General features: G+C 46.4%; 1 protein-coding gene across 6 annotated transcripts in view; it reads right to left on the bottom strand.

Annotated features, from left to right (window-relative positions):
- The window catches only part of FGFR2 (fibroblast growth factor receptor 2), a 97,548-nt gene that overhangs the window by 62,845 nt on the left and 14,577 nt on the right, over window positions 1–20,126 (bottom strand). For 2 of the 6 annotated variants that reach the window (XM_035547848.2, XM_035547851.2), the window contains exons 1-3: window positions 19,543–19,666; window positions 15,184–15,440; window positions 16–282 (exon numbers count right to left, since the gene is read on the bottom strand). In XM_035547848.2, coding sequence (XP_035403741.1) covers window positions 16–282; window positions 15,184–15,358 — 442 coding nt within the window. In that variant the 5' untranslated portion in view covers window positions 15,359–15,440; window positions 19,543–19,666. Of the gene's footprint in view, window positions 1–15; window positions 283–15,183; window positions 15,441–16,575; window positions 16,669–19,542; window positions 19,667–20,126 lie in introns of those variants that run through there. The other 4 variants (XM_050712008.1, XM_035547849.2, XM_035547850.2 and 1 more) reach the window with 4 other exon arrangements.

Genomic DNA, 20,126 nt, shown 5'->3' with positions numbered 1-20,126 from the left:
ATTTAGCTCACTCACCTGTAACATTTACAATGAAGTACAGAGTATCACTGTCTAGGGTCCTAACAGCAGTGCAAGCATAGAGGCCCGAATCTCTGGGTGAAGCATCCTTAATTTGTAAGTACTCCCCAATAATCACTGTCCTATTGTCAGGCCCCAAAGGGACCCCATCCTTAGTCCAACTGATCATGACGGCGTCTTTCAATTGACAGCGCAACTCAAGTGGTTCTCCTGGAAGTGCTGAGTGTACATCTGGCTGAGAGATTTGGTATTTGGTTGGCGGCTCTGCAAAGGTGGAAGGAAAGGAGGAAAAAAGAAGAAAGAGGGAAAGGAGAGAATTTCCAACACAAGTCAGTGACGGCCCTTTTTATCCACAGCAATCAAGTTACGTTAAATAAAAAGTTTCATCCAGATTAGCCCAGCCACCTGTCTTGTAAAACTGAACCACATGCAGGTATAGATAGGCTTTATTTTCAAAAGGTTAACCACACAGAAAGCTCCTTCTCCTTTGAACAGTGTCTGGTCGTGTCCCTTGTCCCACACAAAGTCACAACTTGTCCCACCAGCCACAGCGAGCCAGCCCCGCAGAGACGAGAGCTGCTGGGTCTGAGGGCTTCGCAGGAGCTTGGAGGAGGCAGGAAGAGTTCAAAAAGCAAATTCAGTTCTATATCACAGCATTTGTGTCTGAAATTCAATATTTATCTTCCCTCATCTGACTGTAGACATAGGGTTTTCTTACACTTGGAAAGACCTGTTTTAGAAGAAAAGGATAGCCAAAAAAAACGCAAACCCTCACTGAGCCAGTAAACATGAGGTTCTATACACAGCATATACGATGTCCTTTATTTTTCTCCCTGCACCTTTTCCAAAGCCTCTCCACTTGCCTTCTGTGCTGCCAACTCTGCTCCAAGAGACAGTAACTTTTTCCTTTATTTTTTCCCTCTTTTCTTATTTCACAGCCTCTCCTGAGCAGGCACAGCAGACGCCCAGGAACACAAATGAAGCTTTCAGAGGCATTGTGTACCAGACGTTCAGAATGAAACGGCTCATCCATCAGGTCCCCTTTGTAACCAAGTGTCAGGAAGTATGTCAAACCACAGTCTTTTTCCAGAAAAAAAAAAAAAAGATCCTTGGAAAATGACATCTGCCCGCAGTTACTGCAGCTTCATCGTCCCCGTGGGGCAGTGGGATGGCTTGGTATGGGGTGGAGGGACCCCCCCAAGCCACCCCTATGAAGCAGCCAGGCTGTGCCACACATAAGGACTGTTTTTTTCACTGGCTTCTCCTTAAAACCACAACAGCCCTCTCCCAGTATCCTCCTTCCTTTTCCAGGGCTGGCATGAAAAGTAAATAGAGCAGAGAAGCAGGAACACGCTTTGTTTGCTCCTGGGGAGGGTCACATCACCCAGCCAGCTGCTGCCCAGCTCTCACCCCCGCGCAAGTCCTGCCACAGACACCAGCTGTGCACCCGTGTGTGCACATAAAAATAAAACACACCGCTTTCTGTATGTTGTCCAGAGTCTGAGGGAACACTAAAATAGATGACTCCTTGGTGCCCACCCTTGCTTCTAAGAATACCGAACCCGGAAAGCCACATCCCTCCTCAGCGTGCTCGTTCCTTGCATCACACCTCCAACAGAAGACTGAAACAAATACCATGTCTGGGGTAGCCTTTAGGTGAGAGCTTGGTCATGCTGAAGCTGCCCACACCAGCAGTGGCCACCAACTTGGGCAGCTAAGTATTCTGCTGTTTTTGAAGTTCGCTGCATTTGAAACCAGGGAGCCCAATTTCTCCTCCCACTCATTTGGGAATCACATAATTTCAGGGAGCTCAGAGGTAGCTTCCCTGAAGCAAAGAGAGAACAGATCCAGGGATGTGCCCCTACAAAGCCAGCAAAGCTTCTCAAGTCGTCTCCCCTACAGCAAGCGAGTTTTGTCTGACAGACCTGGCACACATCACACCCAGATGGTGGCCAGGAGAGCCCTTTAAGCAAAACCTGAGCAGGACCATTGGTGGAAACTGTAATGCTTCTCAGATTTAGATTTTATAACTGGGTCTCTACGTTTTCTAGAGTGCAAAATTCCATCTCGAAGCCCAGGACAAGCTACAACACAGCTTTACACGTTTTACAAACTCGCTGAGCCTCGCCAATGCAGTCAGGAATCCACGGATCTGCGGTGCAGGTGTTTTACTGAGAACCACACTGTGCCTGTCCAAATCTCATTTCCAGAAGGAACACGGCCTGTTGCTACCTATATTTCATATCAGTAACGAGTATGCTGAAGAATATTTTTAATTCATATTCCACTGTCAGATTACAGTTAAAAAAAACAAAGGCACTGAAACCAGCTTGCTAATTTACTCAGAAGTTTATAAGACTTCTTTGCAAGCACTCTGCCTGCAAAGTACATTTCTTTTACAGAGTTTACACTGTGCCAACAATGTACAGGAGTCTTTTAAAATGTCTTTGTTTAAACTTTTTAAAAGCCACCATGGGTGAAGATAGCTCGACCCTCCTTCAGGTGCTTTAAAGGCTTTGCTGAGCAGCCCCAGGACACTTGTAGGGTGCTCGCACAGGTTGCAGTGGCCTCCCTGTGCAGTTTGCCCGTCTTCCCATACAATCACAATGAAAACTATTTTCTACCTACCACAATTGACTTCATCTCTTTTTAAATTACAAACCCCAGGTTTACTCTTTCAACACAAATCCAACTCCAAACTCAAAGACAGCTTTAAAAGGAAAATTAATTGCAAACCAAAAAAAATAAAAAATAAAAGTCAAGCCAGTATTAGAGTTTGGTAAACATTATCCTCCTGCATTTCTTTCTCTCTGGAGGATCAGGGAAGATCCAGCACTAAGTGTTGTCATGAAATAATGAAGTCATGTTTGGAAATAGTGAGCTCTTTCAGGTGAGCATTTGTGTTGCCAAACTCGAATGTAGCAGCACTTAAGACTGTCACTTTTTATAATGTTTGCCTATAAACTTTTCCAGTGTGGGTTTGAAATGGTGCCCAAATGCAAACAGAGAACAGGTGGGATTCGGAGGCATTAGCCCGTCCAATAGCTTCACAAAGCAAACCAACGAGTTGAAACTGTTCACAAATTCCCTGCAGCACATAAACAGCTGAACCCTGCGAGGCAGCTCCCCACAGGACCCTGCGCCCGTTCACAAGCATTTGCACACTGCTCTGGGATTTAGAGACAAGTCTTGCACTCACTTGCGTGCTATATAGTCACAGCAGTGCGGCCCCTGAGGCTTACATTAGGATTATTTCCCCATTTCCACATCTTCTGAGCATAGCAGAGAAGCAAGGCTGCACACGTGCTCAGCCCGCACTTGTACCCATCCTCTGGCATTTGCAGAAGCATCCCCTGGAGTCTTCCCAAACTGTAGGATCCTAAGTGAAAACAACCAGCAACATCTCAGAAGCAGGAGGAGATGGCCTCTGCCTGATGACCCAGCATCACTTTTATGCCCCTCTTGCCTAAAGCCCCATCCCTGAGCCATCACCATAAGCCTCAAGTCATCATCAAACCCTTTGCAGGCCGAATTCCCCACAGCCCCAGGATGGCAGCGCAGAATTCTTCAAAGGGGCTTCTGCAAATCCTGTAATTGTGGCATTAGTTCCTACCACCAAGGTGCTTTAACTCTTGCGAATAACACCTGCCTATCACCCTACGAAAACAATCAAACAACAAAGGCATGTGTAAAATTTCTGTTGACGTTCTTAAACACTAGAGGACATGGGAGGGAACCTTGCTTCTACTGCTGTTTACTCTCAGCTACATCCTTATTTGCAATAGTGGTGCACACAATGTAAGCATATTTAAACTTTAGAGGTGGAGCTATTGAACAACACCCCACGGAAAACCAAGCCGCTGTTAAATAAGCAGACAAACTTTTTCTTTGCCTGTTCATACAGTCTCGCAGAATGGTTTATGCCATCCAGCCATCAAATGGAGTAAATATTATTTGTATAAAAGCCATGACCACAATAGAGGACTGGGACATTCTGAAAGCTGTGTTTCATATTATTATGAGGTTCACAATTATACTCCAAATCATGTCTCTATTCACGACTGGTCACTGAAACGAAAGATTTATACTTCCTTAGGCTTTAAATTATTATTATTTGTTTCCATTTATTAAAATGTTAACAAAGAGGTACTTATCTCAAGGCTCAAGGCATTTAGTTACTTAGTTACAGAGCCAAATAATTAAACAATCAGCTAATAGCTAACCCCAGCAAAGATTCTCACACAACTCTCCATAACACAAAAGCCTCAGACCCCATCAAGCCACTTTCACTTCAAAAGGCTTTAGTAAATAACTAAACGCTCACTATAGCATGCCCAGAAGGGTCAACAAACCTGACCTGTCAGGAATCCAAGACGTTTCGTTGCACAACTGAATGTCCCCATGGGGGACGCCAGGCTGCCAACCACGCCTGCTCCTGCTGCTTCTCCTACCCCTTCTCCCATCCTGCTGTTTGTCCTGGAATTGAGGAAGATCCAGCAAGACCACGTTGGATGAGCATCACAGAACGGGACGTTGAACTGGGTCTGAAGGAGAACAGCCACAGGCCCCAAACCACGCTCTCCCCAGGAGTCAGCCCTTGGAGGACCAGGAAGCTCAGGTGTAGATCTGGTTTACAACTTTCTCATCCCTGGTACAAGCTGATGGGCTTTGCCATCAATTTAAGTTGGCAGCCTAATTAACATTAACAGTAGATTCGTGTCTTCTTCTGGTAGGATGGTGGATGGTAAACTCAACCTACAAAAGCAAAAGCCACATGGTTCAAAACTGCAAAGAGTCATTCCTGGCCGCTGTGATTATCTCCTGCTAGCTAGCAGCAAACTGAAGTCACAAAGGCTGAGCACGTCTCCTTACACAAAAGGGGACAAAACAGTGTTTGCAATTCATCCATCTGTTTCTCCAAAGTCACTGGATTCCTGCTGTCTCATTTGTGTGGTGTTTCCGTCAGCTAGCTGCCAGCTATGCCCGGCTCTGCCTCAGCCAGGCACAATCAGGAAGCCTCTGTACTCTGATAAAGTACTTTCCTTTCAAAGTTACTCAGGTTCCTTCCATAGTCTTAAAACACAAATATCCCTTGTCATTATGAACAACGCTCCAAAGAGTGGGAACCATTCCCCCTCTAATGCTTAAAAATGTTAATTTTATGCCTGACGAAAACGATCAAGGCCTTGCAGAAAACCTTCACCAAACACACAGCACCAACAAGCAGGAGATACTTGTGACAGCCACAGACAAAAACGTGGTGGGGTCTAAGTCTTCAGTTCTTTCTCTAAAAGAAGATCCCAGCAGCTTGCTCTATTTGAAAACACAGTGACTTCCACAAAACGTTAAGCAGCAGACTCTCCAAAACTGAGGTATTTTTTCCTGGCATCTTCTTTAACCCTATTATCCTTGCTCTATAAAGAGCGAGTCTTCTGATGGCTGCACAAGAGATGAAACCAGGTGAAAGAGAGGGGAGATCTGAGGAGCAGGAGGAATCCTTTAGCCCTGGAAGTAAAAATTTGCAACCTGAAGCAAGCATTGCCACATCACACATGCATGGTACTCTAGCAAGTGTAGGGCTTCCAGCTACCCTGACCTGCTCCAGGCCTACAGCATCATGTCAACTCCTATCAAGTGTTACATATACTAAGATAATTAAAAAAAAGAATCTCCTCCAATTGAAATACTTGCCAATGTCATCACTGGTGAGGGAAAACATTACACCACACTAACGTGTTTTCCTAAGCTTTGAAGACTTAGAAAAATAAATAATTCTGGTGAGCAACGAGGAGTTCCATCCCTTTCAGATCCCCCAGTCAAGAGAGAAGCTCTGCAGATTCACAAAAAGGAGTTATCCCCATGTGCTTACATCTATCTGCTGTGTGTCATGCTCTTTAGCAAGTCAACAATTACAGAACAGTGGCTTCTCTAGGTAACCACCCTTGGGGGGCCTACATCAAAACAGAGCAGTGGAGGCAAACATGGGCCTCATACTGTGCCCTGGGGCAGGCCCCACTCTCTTGGCGTGTTGGCTGATGTAGCGCGAGGTCCACAAGGCATTACAGCACAGTACTGATGGCTGCAGAGCAGCCAGGTTGATGTCTCACACCCCATTTCCATGTTTACAGAAAGTAGACTCCTTCTCAAAAGCCAAAAAAAAAAAAAAGTACATGTCTAGGCTTCATGCAGAGATTAAAATTCCTACAGCTTGTTGCCTGCTTGCTCCTACCTGTCTTTATAGCTGTGATCCTTGAGTTACGGCTGCACAGCCACGCAACACACGTCAAAAATGCCAACTATCACATGCTCATGGGCTTGGCTGTGTGCTTTATGCTTTTGGAAGCCAAGCCAGGGAAGACTCGGCGCATGCCAAGTTCAAAGTAAACAGCAGAGAGACCAGCACGGCCACCTCCTGCTGCTGGGAACTGCCCTGCGATTTCTTCCTGTTTGTCCCCATTCTTCACGGTCTGCTCCTTACAGGATGAAGACTTTTTTACACAATAGTCACCGTAGGACTTGTCTCCAGATACAGGACAAAGCAAGAAGCAGGGTAGCATCAGTATATCTTCTGCATAAAGGCTTTGTAACAGGGAGGGAGAAACTACCCCCAAGTGGGAGTTGCCACACGAAAAACCCTAAAATCGTTGCGCTGCGTTTAATACATCACTGGTATGATGAGAAGCCAGGGGCCATCTTCAGGACTTGAACCTTTGGTTCCACGCATCAAACCTTGGCAATTTCTGTTCAAGTCAGAAACTCCATTAGCTGCACAAAGCAACAGAGTGCTGGCCCCTGTGCTAAGTAAGTGTACTGGGGAGTACACTATAAACCTAACACATGTAACACAATCTCAAAAATAATTAACTAATCTTCAGACTCATTACAGAAGAGTCTTCATGTAATCTATTATACAATACAAGGGGGAAATGTATCTTTTTTTTTTTTCCAGAAATTCAAATGAAGAGCTAAGGAAAAAAAAAACCTTCTATATCTTAAAGGTAGAATCTAATAAGAGATTGGGATCATTTGCTCACTGTTTTTACTTTCAGCAACAGCAGAATATCAAATCATCCTGCCCACATTCTGCATATAACCAAGTAGCAGATCAATTCAACCAGCTCCACTGTCCAGCTTAGTGCTAGAGTCTGCTTGGGAAAGGCTCTGTATTGGATAGGCAGCCTTGGGAAAGGTATGAACATGTATACTTAGTTGCACAGGGTTTACTATTTTCCACATTTTCTTGCATCTATTCCAAACTATAGCTTTTTTTTCCAGGTCCCTTATTTGCATTTCAAGAACAACATAAAAACATGACAGAACAAAGCATAAATCCAAACATAAAAACACAACTCTTTTTTTTTCCAGGTTTGCCAAAGGCTGTGCTTGGGACTATTACTACTCAACATGCAAAAGGAATAAATTACAATTGAGAGGTTAAAAATTGCACAATTTCATGTTCAAGCGCTAGTTCTGGATGCAGAGAACATCTATCCAGATTCCCTATAAGCAAGTCAGCAGTTGTTTCTTTTGTACGCGGTCCCATTTTCACTTGACTATACAAATCCTCTTAACTTTAGCAGCTTGTCTGGAAGTCTCATCTTGATTATTCCCCCCTCTGCCTCTGAAATCCATCTTCCCCCACTTCCTAAAGTGAGATTTGGAAAAAGAGCCACTGGAAACAGTATCCCCAAAACAACCCCTCAGCACTTGTATAAGTCCTATCCTCATCACGTATAAACCGTAGGACGTTCTCCAAACACTTCAAAATGACCGAGCTTCAAGGCATACCATGCTCCCTTTGAACTGAAAGCAGTATTTAGTCAAAAGGCATCCTGAAGCAGCTCGGGGGTCCCTGGCAGCTCGGAGAAGAAGCCAAACAAGCCCCGAAGTGAAAGCCAGGCTGGTGACGCGCGCTTCCAGGTGGCCGCAGCCATTTAGGTGACATGGGTTATTTTTAACTTGCAGGCACCTCGGCCACTCGTTGTTGTAGCAGTCACTCCTGGGCACTCTGCCACGCTAATGGAAGATGGTTCGACTCTTTCTGAATTGTTAGTAGAAGGGCTATTAGCGAGCAGTGGCGCACTGCAGATTTATTACGAAGCCTCCACACTAAATCCTGCACATCTGAAACACCTGTGCTCCCCTGCGAGTAAACAGTATCACCTAAATCTGGATACTTTCACACTGTAATATCTAAGCATGATTGTTTTTTGTGATTAAACAATGCTTAACACAACCGAGCTCAAGAACTGCTCAAAATTTAAACATTTTTTTTTAATTATTATTTTTTTAAAACGGCTGTGTGGCCTAAAGCAACACTCAGAATTATAAATGTTACTTTCCTTGAAACAAATTAAACATTGCAATCAGAGACACTGCACAGGGCTCTGAACAAATTGGCAAAGCTGGTCCCATGCAGCGTGCTACCCGCCTGCTCACCATGCACCTCTCCGGGCCATCCCAAAGAATATAATGAACCTTATGCAGTTTTTCTGCACCACATCTTTCCATTATGTGCAAGAACTAAGTCGTAGCACGGTGCTCTGACCAAGTTCTCTTCCAGCCAACCATGATTTAACCTCCTACAGACTTGTCCTGGTCAGCGCAGACTGCATGAGCACGCCTGGCTCCGGCTCCAAATTCCATCCGAACTTGGCCACGATGCAGACGAGCCCCCTGGGAGAAAGCCTGAGGTGATAACTACTACGTCTACTATGTCACAAAACTCTCTTCCAAACAAACTCATGAAAAGCTAGGAGGGGAAATAAAAAGGAAAAAAAAAATCAGGATTTTCTCCTGCCTCTTCATCCTCCCTTTCCTCTTCTCCAGTCGCCCAGCACATCGCAGTGCCCATCCTAGCAAACCCTCCTAAATGAAGGCTGTTTCCCTCATACAAATGGATTTTCCCCTCCTCTCGGTCCACCTGGGTTTGCGAGGCAGCTGAAAATTGGTCGATGTCCCAAACTGATGAGCCAGTTCTTTTGCGGGGGAGGAAAAGCAATAATTACACAGAACTTGCAACAATACGCGAGGAAGGGAATTAAAGTAGGTCACATCTACGAGCTCCTCAGCTTCTCTGAGGTTCACCAGATATGCTTTCACTACAGTAACTTTAAGAATAAAATTAAAATAAAAATAGCATGACAGCCGAAGGAAGCCACACAGTAGAATTCAGCCAGCGCTGAGCTTGCCCTCCTGTCCCTCTCTCCGATACAGATATTGTCATTTGTGAGGTGACGAGCAGCAAAAGGACCTGAGCCAGCAGAAAGTGAAGTCCGTGGGGCATGCACGGCTCTGTACCAGCTGCTGACTGCTCTGAGGCTCTGAAGCAGAACCAGGAAAACCAAAGCTCAGTACTCCCGAATAAAAGGGTTTCTTCTTGCCAAAACAGCAGTGACACTTAAGAGATGGGATGGGACCAAAGATGTACGTTAATCAGTAAGTGATTTATAACCTGTTTTTAAGAGTTTAAAAAAAAAAAAAAAACGACATAAATATTTACTCCTGCTCCTTTTACCGAGCATCTCACCCAGCAGCTGGCACTCGTCAGAGGTGCAGCCCCCAGCACCCCGTGCCTGCACCTCCGGCCCCGCTCCCACGGCAGCCCCCCGTGCACCCTTCCTCATCATAACAGAAGCCTCAGATCTGCTCTCGTTTTAGGATGTGCCTCTATTCAAAGTCGCTCCAACTTCACTGGAAGTCAGCTTAAAAGCCAGCTCTGTCCCATGCTACACAGAGGTGGCTCTGATTTTGGGGTACACGCACGGTGACAAATTTAAAAGAAAACGCCACAGTCAAGGGGCACAGTGTGTGCTGAACCTAACCTCCAGCCCAGCCTGCTGTTCAGATCGCATCCCAAATTGCAGTCAGGGTAATTTTACCCCGCAGGCTCTGTGCCAGATCGAGCGCTATCTGGCTCCCCAGTGCCATTGCAAGCACACGTCTGCCTGACCGCCTGCACCAGAACCACTCACGCCTGACCCTGGGCAGCAGCACAGCACGGCCAGCGCCAATAACCAGGGATCCAGGCCCTCATTCATGTTGGTGCAAGCCCCTTCATCATTTCAGACATGTTTTGGGTTCCTGATGTCTTTTCCACACAGATTTCGCACTTAACTCCACTGATATAAATGTTCTCTTCTAGTTAAACCAGGTGCACCACCGCAAGGAGACAAGACAAAACTTGCCTAAGTGGGAGATGGTTCTTTGAAAATCCAGATTTATGCTGCTGCGGAGTGCTGCTTCCAAGAAGGAAAGTCTCTGTTTTCGCTGCAAAGCTTCAATCTTAAGGTCTCACAAAACATTTAACAGTTTAAAATCTGACAGCTAAGGGTAGTTAATTAGTTCTCTCACGTTTCCATCTGTACCTGAACTTGATAGTCACTCTAAGAAAATACTCGTCTTTAAATTTATTTCCTGAAAGGCAAGTGAGCATTTCTACTGAAGCTGGATACAGAGACGCACTCATTAAGAGCTATGCCGTGGTTGTTATTACAACACCAAATAGTCCATCATCGCATGCATACACAACCTTGCATAACTGGAGTTGTCAGCATTTTCATTGCAAATTCCGCTTTCGAAGGCTTGCAACTTGCCTGTAAAAAGTTACTATAGCCTGAACTTCACTGCTCTCTACCAAGGAAGAATTATTTCTAAACTAGAAAACTATGCTGCCATTGGGTCAGTCACTGGTTAGGGGTTTTATCAATACGCATGTTAAAAAAAAAAGTAAAAATTCAGCAGGTTTCAAAACCTTTTGGCTCCAAAAATCACTCAAAGACCAAATTCTTCAACCTTAGCTACCCCCTGCTGCCCTCTCCCCCCCCCAAAAAAAAAAAGAAAAAGCTGTGATTTTAAAACATGGCAGATAGGCCCAAAATGTCCAACTATTTGTGCTACTTTACCAAACAGTTACCATGCTGACACATTATGTGCTTGCAGTGTCTCAACAACACCACTGGTAAATAACAACCCTACCCACGCCTCATTAGTCTCCAGCCCATGGAGCTGCTGAAGGACGGTGGATCGGACCGATTTAATCTGGCTGCTTGTCCAGTTCCCCACGATCTCAGCTAGCAGTTCCTGCACTGGGCCAAATAACTTACTGAGATGTAAGCTATGGAGGGCATCCAACCTGAATCTGTGCGGGTGTCACATTCCCCCGTAATGGGCTGTGATAATTGCCCTTCCTTAAAAAAGGAGGAAAAAAAACACCCTCTGATTTAACTAATCAGTTTGAATTGTTACTCATAACTTGCAGATATCAAAGCCACTGCTCTTCTAAAAAAAAAGAAAAAAAAAGTAACATTGCACAAGAATCTTGGGTTGATTTTTTGCTTTATTTTCCCTACCAAAGCAGAGAAAGCATCCTGGCTCCTCCCAGCTCTGCAACCTCGTGGCAGGGACAGGGAGAGGACCTGGGGTGGGCACACCTTATGCAGCCCTGCATGGTCCCCGGGAGCCTGAGAAACACCTCGCAAGACCCCACAGCCTCATCCAGGTGGCCCACGATGGTTAATGAAGCATCTCCGACCAGCCTGTGCTGGGACCACGTGCGACATTAGCCTTTGAGCACTTGCCTGTGGATAAAGGAACTTTTTTCTATGAAGACGTACGTACTGCTCTGGGTATGGCACTGAACATATTTGTATGTTGTTCGGTGTCCACAAGCAGAGGTAAAGATTGGGTGACAAAGTGTTACTCACTTTGGAGCCTAGCATAAGCACAGCACATTGCTCATTACAGAAGGTCTCATTCGCTGCAGCTCCTAGGAGCCTCCCAAACACGCATTTAAGGCCACTTCAAACTACCGTGCTTTTTCGCAGGACGCGGAATTAGGCTGTCCCTTGTGGAAAGCTTAAATGAGTCCTTTGAAATTTGACCTAAATTAAAAGAACTGAAACACATTGTTATTGCACAAGGCGAGGGCTCCACGCGGGTGCTCCAAGGACAGCGTCAAGGCACTGGATGGGGAAGAGACTAAATTAGCTGCCCAGCAGAACGATAACACACAGCCTGGGCAAGGGAAGGTCAAGGGAGAGCTTGCTATTTATCAAATATATGTCTAAACTAATTATTCAGTTCACAAAGTAACCCTTCAACCTATGTGTGCGGTCAAAGCCCTTGTGAAACATTGGCTGTCAAAGGCCTTCGCGGGCTGGGTACACAGAAAGAGAATGGCTCCTTTATACATGCCGGGGTAGACTTATTTCTAAATATTTAAAAGCAGAAAGTCTTTACGCTCCCTGGGATAAAAAAACATTTCTGTAAACACTTGGTGCGAGACAGAATTCGATAGCTGACAGTCCCCCAGCCAGCTCCTGCAGGCCCTGTTTCTGCTCAGGCCGCCCCACCAGCCTTGGATTTTCCTATCGCTGCATAAGAAAAGAAAGCACCACAACCACTTACAAACAGATTCAGGATCCGGCCCTCAGCGAGTGTCCGCGATATCAATATTGACATTATCATTTACAATGGCTCAAGATACCATCTTCAGGGTAAATATTTTTATAGGTACCAGAGTAGTAATAGCAAATGGCCACAGACTCGGCGCCCAACGTGTCCAGCAATTTATGAATGCACCTTAGGGAAGCGAGCTCCCAAAGGGATCAGATACACTGTGGGTAACCAAAGAAAGCAGGATCTATCTGATGGGGTATCTATTCATCTGTGCACACATATGTGTGTGCCCAGCTACGCAGCTGGTTACCCCAACAGATAGATATTGCTCCTGCTAACGTAGGTACGTAGCCCGATACTGAAGAAAATGGTTACAAATATCCCTAAAGTTGTGTTTAGCTAAGAGCCGACAGCGTATTTTAACCCGGGGTTATTTATTGCAGGCAGCGCAACAAAAAGCCACGCTCTCAATTCCTGTTAATGGTGCATACAGCTTCTTGAATATTCTGACTCACTAAGACAATAAATAGCAACAATAAAAGCACTTAACACCAAAAAAAGACAAAATTTGTGGCATGCCCATGAAGGAACAGATCAACATATGTCACAAAAGGTCACAGCCCTGGCGACCTTCTCAGCTGGTCCGAAATGTCACCGCTCTAATGACTGCACGGTCAGCAGCCCCACCAAAAGCACACATTATTGGAGCACCTGACCCCCCTCAAATTAGCTCTGACCAAAATGTTTGGCATTTACTAAACTAAAAAATAATAATAATAAAGCAGCTTTGTCTTTGAAGACCTTTTTTAAAGTTGTTTTTTTTGTTTTCTTTTCAACTGAGAGAGCTTGTGGGTGGCAGTGATGGAACCCAGAGAAGGTGATTTTTCTTAAGGGATCTAATGCAGTACATAAAGAAGGTTTTATTTCCCAAATCTCAGATATAAGTCCCACACAATTCACTGTATTCTGCAGCATAAAAGCTCTTATTATACCATTAACTTAGAAGCCTTTTTTCCCCTTTCTGGTAATGATTCAGGTTCTCACGTCTAAAATTATCTCATGTAAGTTAACATTCCTACCCAGGGAAGAAGTTTTAAATAGTTTTTAGCAATTTACACTTTGATAAAACCCAGATTCCCACCCACTGGATATTTATTGTGGAAGAAACGTATTTTTAAAGTGTGCTTTTTAAAATAATAGAGCTATTCTTTCCCTGAAAAATTATCAGGCATAAGTCAAAAATGTTACTCTTCTCCCTGCAAAATACTACACCAATCATGCAATCACATTCTTTCTGATTTAACCCTAAAACGAGAGGACCTCACTACAAGCAGCTAATCCGAAACCAGAATTATTCCTGATTTTGTCATTCCTCTGAAAAGCCAAAAAGGCACCAGATGTGCAATTAACAAATTATACGGTAAGTGGTGATGAGAGTTGGGCTTTTTTTTTTCTTTAATTCTCAAGTTACCTTCAGAAGGGGAGGGGAAGAAACAAAAAAGCTTCGCTATCAACAATCTCTGTCCATGACAGATGACAATATTGCTATACTGTGTTAATTTTTTCAGGAATGCTTGCTAGGGAGGAGGGCTCATCGTCTCTACATAATTCTTCCCCTGCCATCAATAAAAATGTACTTGGAACGGATTCTAAAAATGCGTTAGCTGGTGACGTCTATTTTTAGAGGCAGTGGATAGAAACAAATACGTTTTGCATGAAAATGGATTAAATAAAAACAAAGCTGTATCCCTGGACATGAGTAGCAGAACGTGTAGAGGCCAAACTCTCTCCAGAAAGCTCGCCTGATGAAAAATGTTTTATGGACAATTGCATTGTTTTGACAGTTGAGTTATTAGAAATGTAAGCACTCCTCCAATGAGGGATAAAAACCTTATGAAGGAAGCCTTGCTTTCCCCCAAGGTGTTCAGAGAGCAGAAAAGATCCCCCATAGCATAGTAAAATCAATCTTAAATACAATAAGACAATAAAAACAGCAGCCCTTCCTTAGCTCTGTAGAGAATAAAAACAACTTGGAAAGTCAGAGGAAGGGATATACCTACAGGAACGTACCAACAGGTGCAGGCTCAAAATAGGAGATTTTATCAAAACGTCTCTTTTAAAGCAAAGGTTTCAACAAGTTTTCGCTTTCACAGTAATTAGCTGCTATCCTTGCCATTCAGATCTCCACCTCTGTACTTCCAGAGTTTGCGAACCAGCCAGTGTGCCGGTTGTTCTTGGATATTGACAACAATAGGAAAGCCTGTAGCAACCAGCTACAAACAATAAAGCCATGACACCTGCTTTTGCAGAGTGCCCTGCAAAATTAAACAATCGCGGCATATGATTAAAAGCAATCATGATTTATTTTTTTCCCCCTCTTAACCTTCCAGGTAGCTCAAATCACAAAGACATCCAGCCGTGTCCTTTCTTGAGCGATATGCTACAGGTATACAAGTGCAACAGACCGGTTTCCTTAAAGACCCATTCCTGAAAACTTTCATCTGTACACTTTGATTATACAACGTGATGACAGTCCCAAGTCAAATCACTGACACCACTTGCTTGCACAAGATTAAATAAACACATGCTTGCATGAACATAGCCCGCCGCGTGAATAGGAAAAGTTGGAAAACATAACTGTTGAGGACTCGTCTGTTACTTGCCTTGTATTTACCAAAGCATATAAAGGTGTTGACTTTAATTTCAGATGTTGAGGCATTTCGAAATAACTTCTTTTGCAGAAATAAGCACTCTAGAATGATTTACCTTCAGGTTCCAAAGTGGCGTCTTCGACAACTAAGTTAAATGATGGTCGAGCCAGGGAAATTCCAGCCATGGTGACCACCACCAGGCATATAAGGCAACCCGAATCCCAGCCGACCATCTTTTTAGAGTAAATTCCTGGTCCATTTCCATATCTCCATGTGGACTTTAATCCCATCTGAGCACCTCTACAGAAGCATGGACAGGACGCGGTGCCTTCGGCCAGGGCAATGCCTCCTCACCGGGAGCGGCGGCTGCTGCTGCAGGGAGGAGATTTAACAGGGTCAGTGAAACCATCCTAAATGCAAACCAAAAAAAAAAAAAAACAACTCACAAAGCCCCAAAAAGAGCTGAGGTGAGAGGGGGAGGAGGAGGAGGATGGGAAAAATAGTTTTCCAGCTTCGAGAATATGTGAAAAGTGAGTGACTTTTCATTTTCTGTTAGCAGTTTCCATCATCACCTGAGGCGTAACCAAGTCCTCCTTGTTTTCACAAAATCACTTCTCAGCACATATTTAGAGAGCTATTTTACTGACAGAAAGATATACAGTTTAAAAAAAAATAAAGGCACACACATGTGCAGGCACATAACCTGTAATGCTACAAAATTACCACAATTATACAAATTATGTTCTTGTTATTGTTTGAAGGTTTATGTAAGTTTGCCTTGTTTTTCATTCCTTTACCTAGACAGTTCTGCAGCCAGCTGAATTTTCACTAATTCAGTAATTTTCCACTATAAAAATGGTTGAAAAATACTCTTTAGGCTCTGATAATCCATAAAGCTTTGTTGTGCCTCAGCAATTCCAGCTCTCCTAGGGATGCACCTTCTCCTACCTCAGCTCAGTGTCCCTTCAACATCTGAGAGTCCCGCGCAGGTAAAAGGGTCTGGTCCTTGCAGAGGCACTGGTTAACTGGTTTAACTAGCAATTAAAGTCCAGATAAAGTTGGGTATGGGTTGCACAGGAGACCTCCCCAGCACTATTTTCCATTCATATACACTAAACTGCACAACGTGCTCATACAGGTTGCTGATCCCTCTCGCTCAAAGATGCTTTTTAATACATGCTTTTCAGTTGGGGGGGGGGGAAGTTTAATTAATTCCCCATAAAACTAATTTAAATAGATGGAGGTGACTGCTCGGTATTACTGCCATGGGCTGATGGAAGAGAGAAGAGGAACAGCGCCAAAGCAGCTTCAGGAGACCTGCTGGCACCACAGCCAGGTGCCGGGCGGGCGGTGAAAAGAGCATCCTCAGAGGGCGACCCAACAGCTCACCCAGACAAGTGCACCTTGTTCTCCTCCCCAGGAAAAAAAAAAAAAAAAAATGGTACCCCTCACGAAATGGGTACATCAAGGGACTGCAGCAGTCGTTCTGATCTGGCCAGTGATTCACCTGAGATGCAATGAAACCCAGCTGAAGCTCTGAGAGCACTGCTCTTGAAGGAAAGAACAACATAAAACCTCTCTTCTCCCTCCTGCCTTCACCCTTCAAAAGGAAAAAAAAAAAAAAAAGAAAGTAAGAAGCCTGTCATTTGGATGTGCTGCAGTTCCTCAGCATCCAGTACTCAGAAATGTGGATAAATGTTCCCCCTTTGCTGAGCCAGCCTTTAAGGGGTTTATTCGGATTTCCTTAACCTTCAGCTGAGGGCTGGAACACCCAACCCCAGTTCCCAGGGCTACGGGCAGACGTGCTGTGGAGGTATCTTGTATCTGGGGTATGCAGTAACCTACATAACTTCTGGGGTCAGCAGGAACAGGTTTTAGAGGATATAAATAATTGGGGAAACAGTTCACACACAGTACTCCAGGTGAATCCCCGACACTTTGGGGCGAGCTTGTCCCCCTCAGCCCCACGCTCCGTCCCTGCGGCAGGGGCTGAAGCAGAGCGTGACCACAAGCTAGCACCCACCACCACATCTCCAGCAAGACCACCACCAGGCCACTGCACAGACACTCACGAGGAGCTCGCTGAGCACTTCTTTAAGCGATGGGCAGAGCAGGTGTGGAGGTGGCCCTGACAGGTCTGCCTTTGGCGAGGGACCCGAGCGAGCCCTCGCGGCCACCGCCACCTGACTGCCTGACAGCCCCCGCTCTGTGGCTCAGTTTATCCAGCTGTAAAGCGGGCATAAATCCTAATTAACAGGCTGCCTGCAATGCTAATTTCATTCCCATAAATCATCCTGCAAAGCCTGATTAAAGGCTACGTATATGAATGCAAAACTTAATCACATTTTCGCAAAAAGACAACATACCAGAACGCTACCATACATCCCAGACTCCTTTCTCAGCAGCATTGATTCCACCTACTTCTCGGCGGAGGAAGATTTTTAGGCTGTGCTCGATGCCCTGTAAAGCACGTACAGGGCTGCTGCCCTCACCACAAGCCGCGGCATGAGGCCACCTGACAAGGCAGCTCCTCACCTGGAGGTTTCTGCCCGCTTCTGCACCTGAACATCTGCCAGCAGAAAGACGGGGCTCTTCCTCCACAGGGCGACAGAAAAGCCAAAGCTGAGGCTCGCGAGGGTGCAGCAAAGGAAAAACGGGAGCTCGGGGCCCACCCGTGGAACCGCGAGGCTTTACCACCGCCACCGCGACCGCGGTTTGAGGGCCGCCCTTTCCCAAACCAAGCGGAGTCCAGCGAAGATGAAACGAACCCAAATTCTTTTCATAGTTCAATCGCCACAGTTGCTGGGGGACGACTCCCTGGAAAGACCTCCTGCGCCGGGTAATTATGTACCTCTATGGCAGTGTTTGGAACACAGCCCCAGCATGCTTTTTGGCCTCCACAATTCTGGCTTCCTGACTACAATACCATAATCCCTCCTGGAGTCTCAGACTCAGTGAAAGCCACACGTAGTGTTTATTTTTCCCCTTGAAAGGGAACTCTGTCTCTCTTCTCAGCCTACACTTCGGGGAGGAGTTGTCAGCCTCCCGTGATTGATGGCTCTCCTTGCCACTCGCTCATCAAGTCAATTTTCACCTCGTCACATACCTGCCCAAATTTCTTTGCCAAACTGACAAGCATGGGAAAGCAGACGGGTTTGGGAGCTCAACCAAATTCCTCCAAGCTGCACTTCAGTTTAAACGCGCTCGCACACAAACAAGTAGTACTTGTTCAGCAGTGGCATTAATTAAATTCAATGCTCAGTGTTCTTTTTAATCTACTTCCATTGTTGTTTATAAGATGTTTATCACTCCCCAGGGAGAGCACAATTTGTAGAGTATGTTAACCAAATCAATACAGGGCTCACTCTACGGCTCTTTAGCATCTTTCTCTGTTGAGCAGGGAATAGGAAAAGCTGAATGAAACGGGGCTCGCACCCCCCAAAGCGGCACCCAGCAGCCAAGTGGCTTCACCAGAAACACCCAGGTAGGTAAAGCTCTCAAACTAGCACTTATTTATTCAAATATTTACACCTATTTACATATCGATGCATATATATGGACGCACACGCGGATATATCCAACTAGCCTCCTCATCCCGGTTCAGTTTCCAAGCAAATCTAAGCATCACAGCTATTAAACATTAATTCTGGAGGACTAATGGGAACCGGCTGGCAGCTTCAGTACTTTTGCATTGTTTGAACTTCTTTCATTTGCTTTCCAGGACTATCCTGTTTTTCTCAAGTCTTTTGCCACTAAGAGATCAGGAAAAAAAAAAAATCTGCATTTTAATTGACATTCCAGAGAGAGAGAGAAATCCAGAGGCTGCTGATTGCTGTCTATTCAGCCCAAACAGGCTTTTCAGATGAAAATGAGTAAAGGCCAGTGGAAGATTTACAGGGATTTGGTACAAAGGAGACAATGAAGTTTTAAATGTTGATAGCGTTTCACACCAAGCGCATAATGGCTCACTGTTTGAACGGGCCGCTTTGCATTTAAATCTATCTATATATCCAGATAGAGCCCAGCGAGGGCTTCTTGCCCCGGGACGAGGCTGTTCCGTGCCGCCGGCCCCTCTCCGCTCCGGGGGGGCTCCTCAGCTTCATCCCATCCCGATCCCATCCCCATCCCCATCCCCATCCCCATCCTCCTCCCGTCCCGTCCCCGCTGCCCCAGCCGCCGTCCCGCTGTCAGCGCCGCGAAGCGTCCCGCGGGGTTTCGCGGCAGCGGCAGGGAACGGGCAGAAAGAGGCGAGAAATAAAGCAGAACTAAAGCAGAAAGAGGGCAGAAAGAGGGCAGAGAGCCGGCAAAAAGCGGGCAGGGAGCGAGCCCCGGCCGGCAGCGGAGCCCCGGGGGACCCCAGCCCCGCATCCCGCCCCCCGCCGCTCCCCACCCGGGACCCGCTTCGGGTCCCGTCTCGCCGGGTCTCTCCCGTTTTGTCCCCGTTTCGCGTCCCCCCCCCCGCCCCCCCCGTTACCTGCAGGCGCGGAGCTCCGCGGGCGGGCTCGGCAGCGGCGGGGGGCTGAGGGGAGGCGCCGGCCGGGGCAGGGGCGCTGCTCCTCACCGTGCGGGCAGCCCCGGCCGCACAGCCCGCAGCCCCCGCGGGGCTCGGGGCTCGGCAGGGAGGCGAGGCAGCGGCCGGCCCGGCGGCCCCGTGCCCTGGCTGGGCTGCAGCGGCTACCGCCTCACAGGGGCGAGCCCGCCGTGCCCGGCGCCAGCAGCCTCCTCCCCCGAGCGGGCATCGCCGAGCAGAGCAGCGCGGGGCCCGCTCCGCTCCATCCAGCCGCCCGCAGCTTTGTCAAGCCGACAACCCCCTCTTTTTTTTTTTTTCTTCTTTCTTTCTTTTTTTTTTTTTTTTTCCCCTCCCTCTCTCTCTCTCCTCGCACACACTCCTCCGGCTCCTTCCTCCCTCCCCCGGTCACTCCCCCCTCTGCAACCCGAGCCGTTTCCTGGACGGCGCTGCGAGGCTCTGCCCAATCGCGGCGGCCGCGGTGCGGAGCCCCTGCCCCTATTCCTTCCCCTATCCCTTCTCCTGCCCCTGCCCCTATTCCTTCTCGTGCC

Source organism: Cygnus atratus, chromosome 7, assembly GCF_013377495.2.
Source record: "Cygnus atratus isolate AKBS03 ecotype Queensland, Australia chromosome 7, CAtr_DNAZoo_HiC_assembly, whole genome shotgun sequence".
NCBI classification, from domain to species: Eukaryota; Metazoa; Chordata; class Aves; order Anseriformes; family Anatidae; genus Cygnus; species Cygnus atratus.
This window is presented reverse-complemented; position numbering and strand designations above follow the sequence as displayed.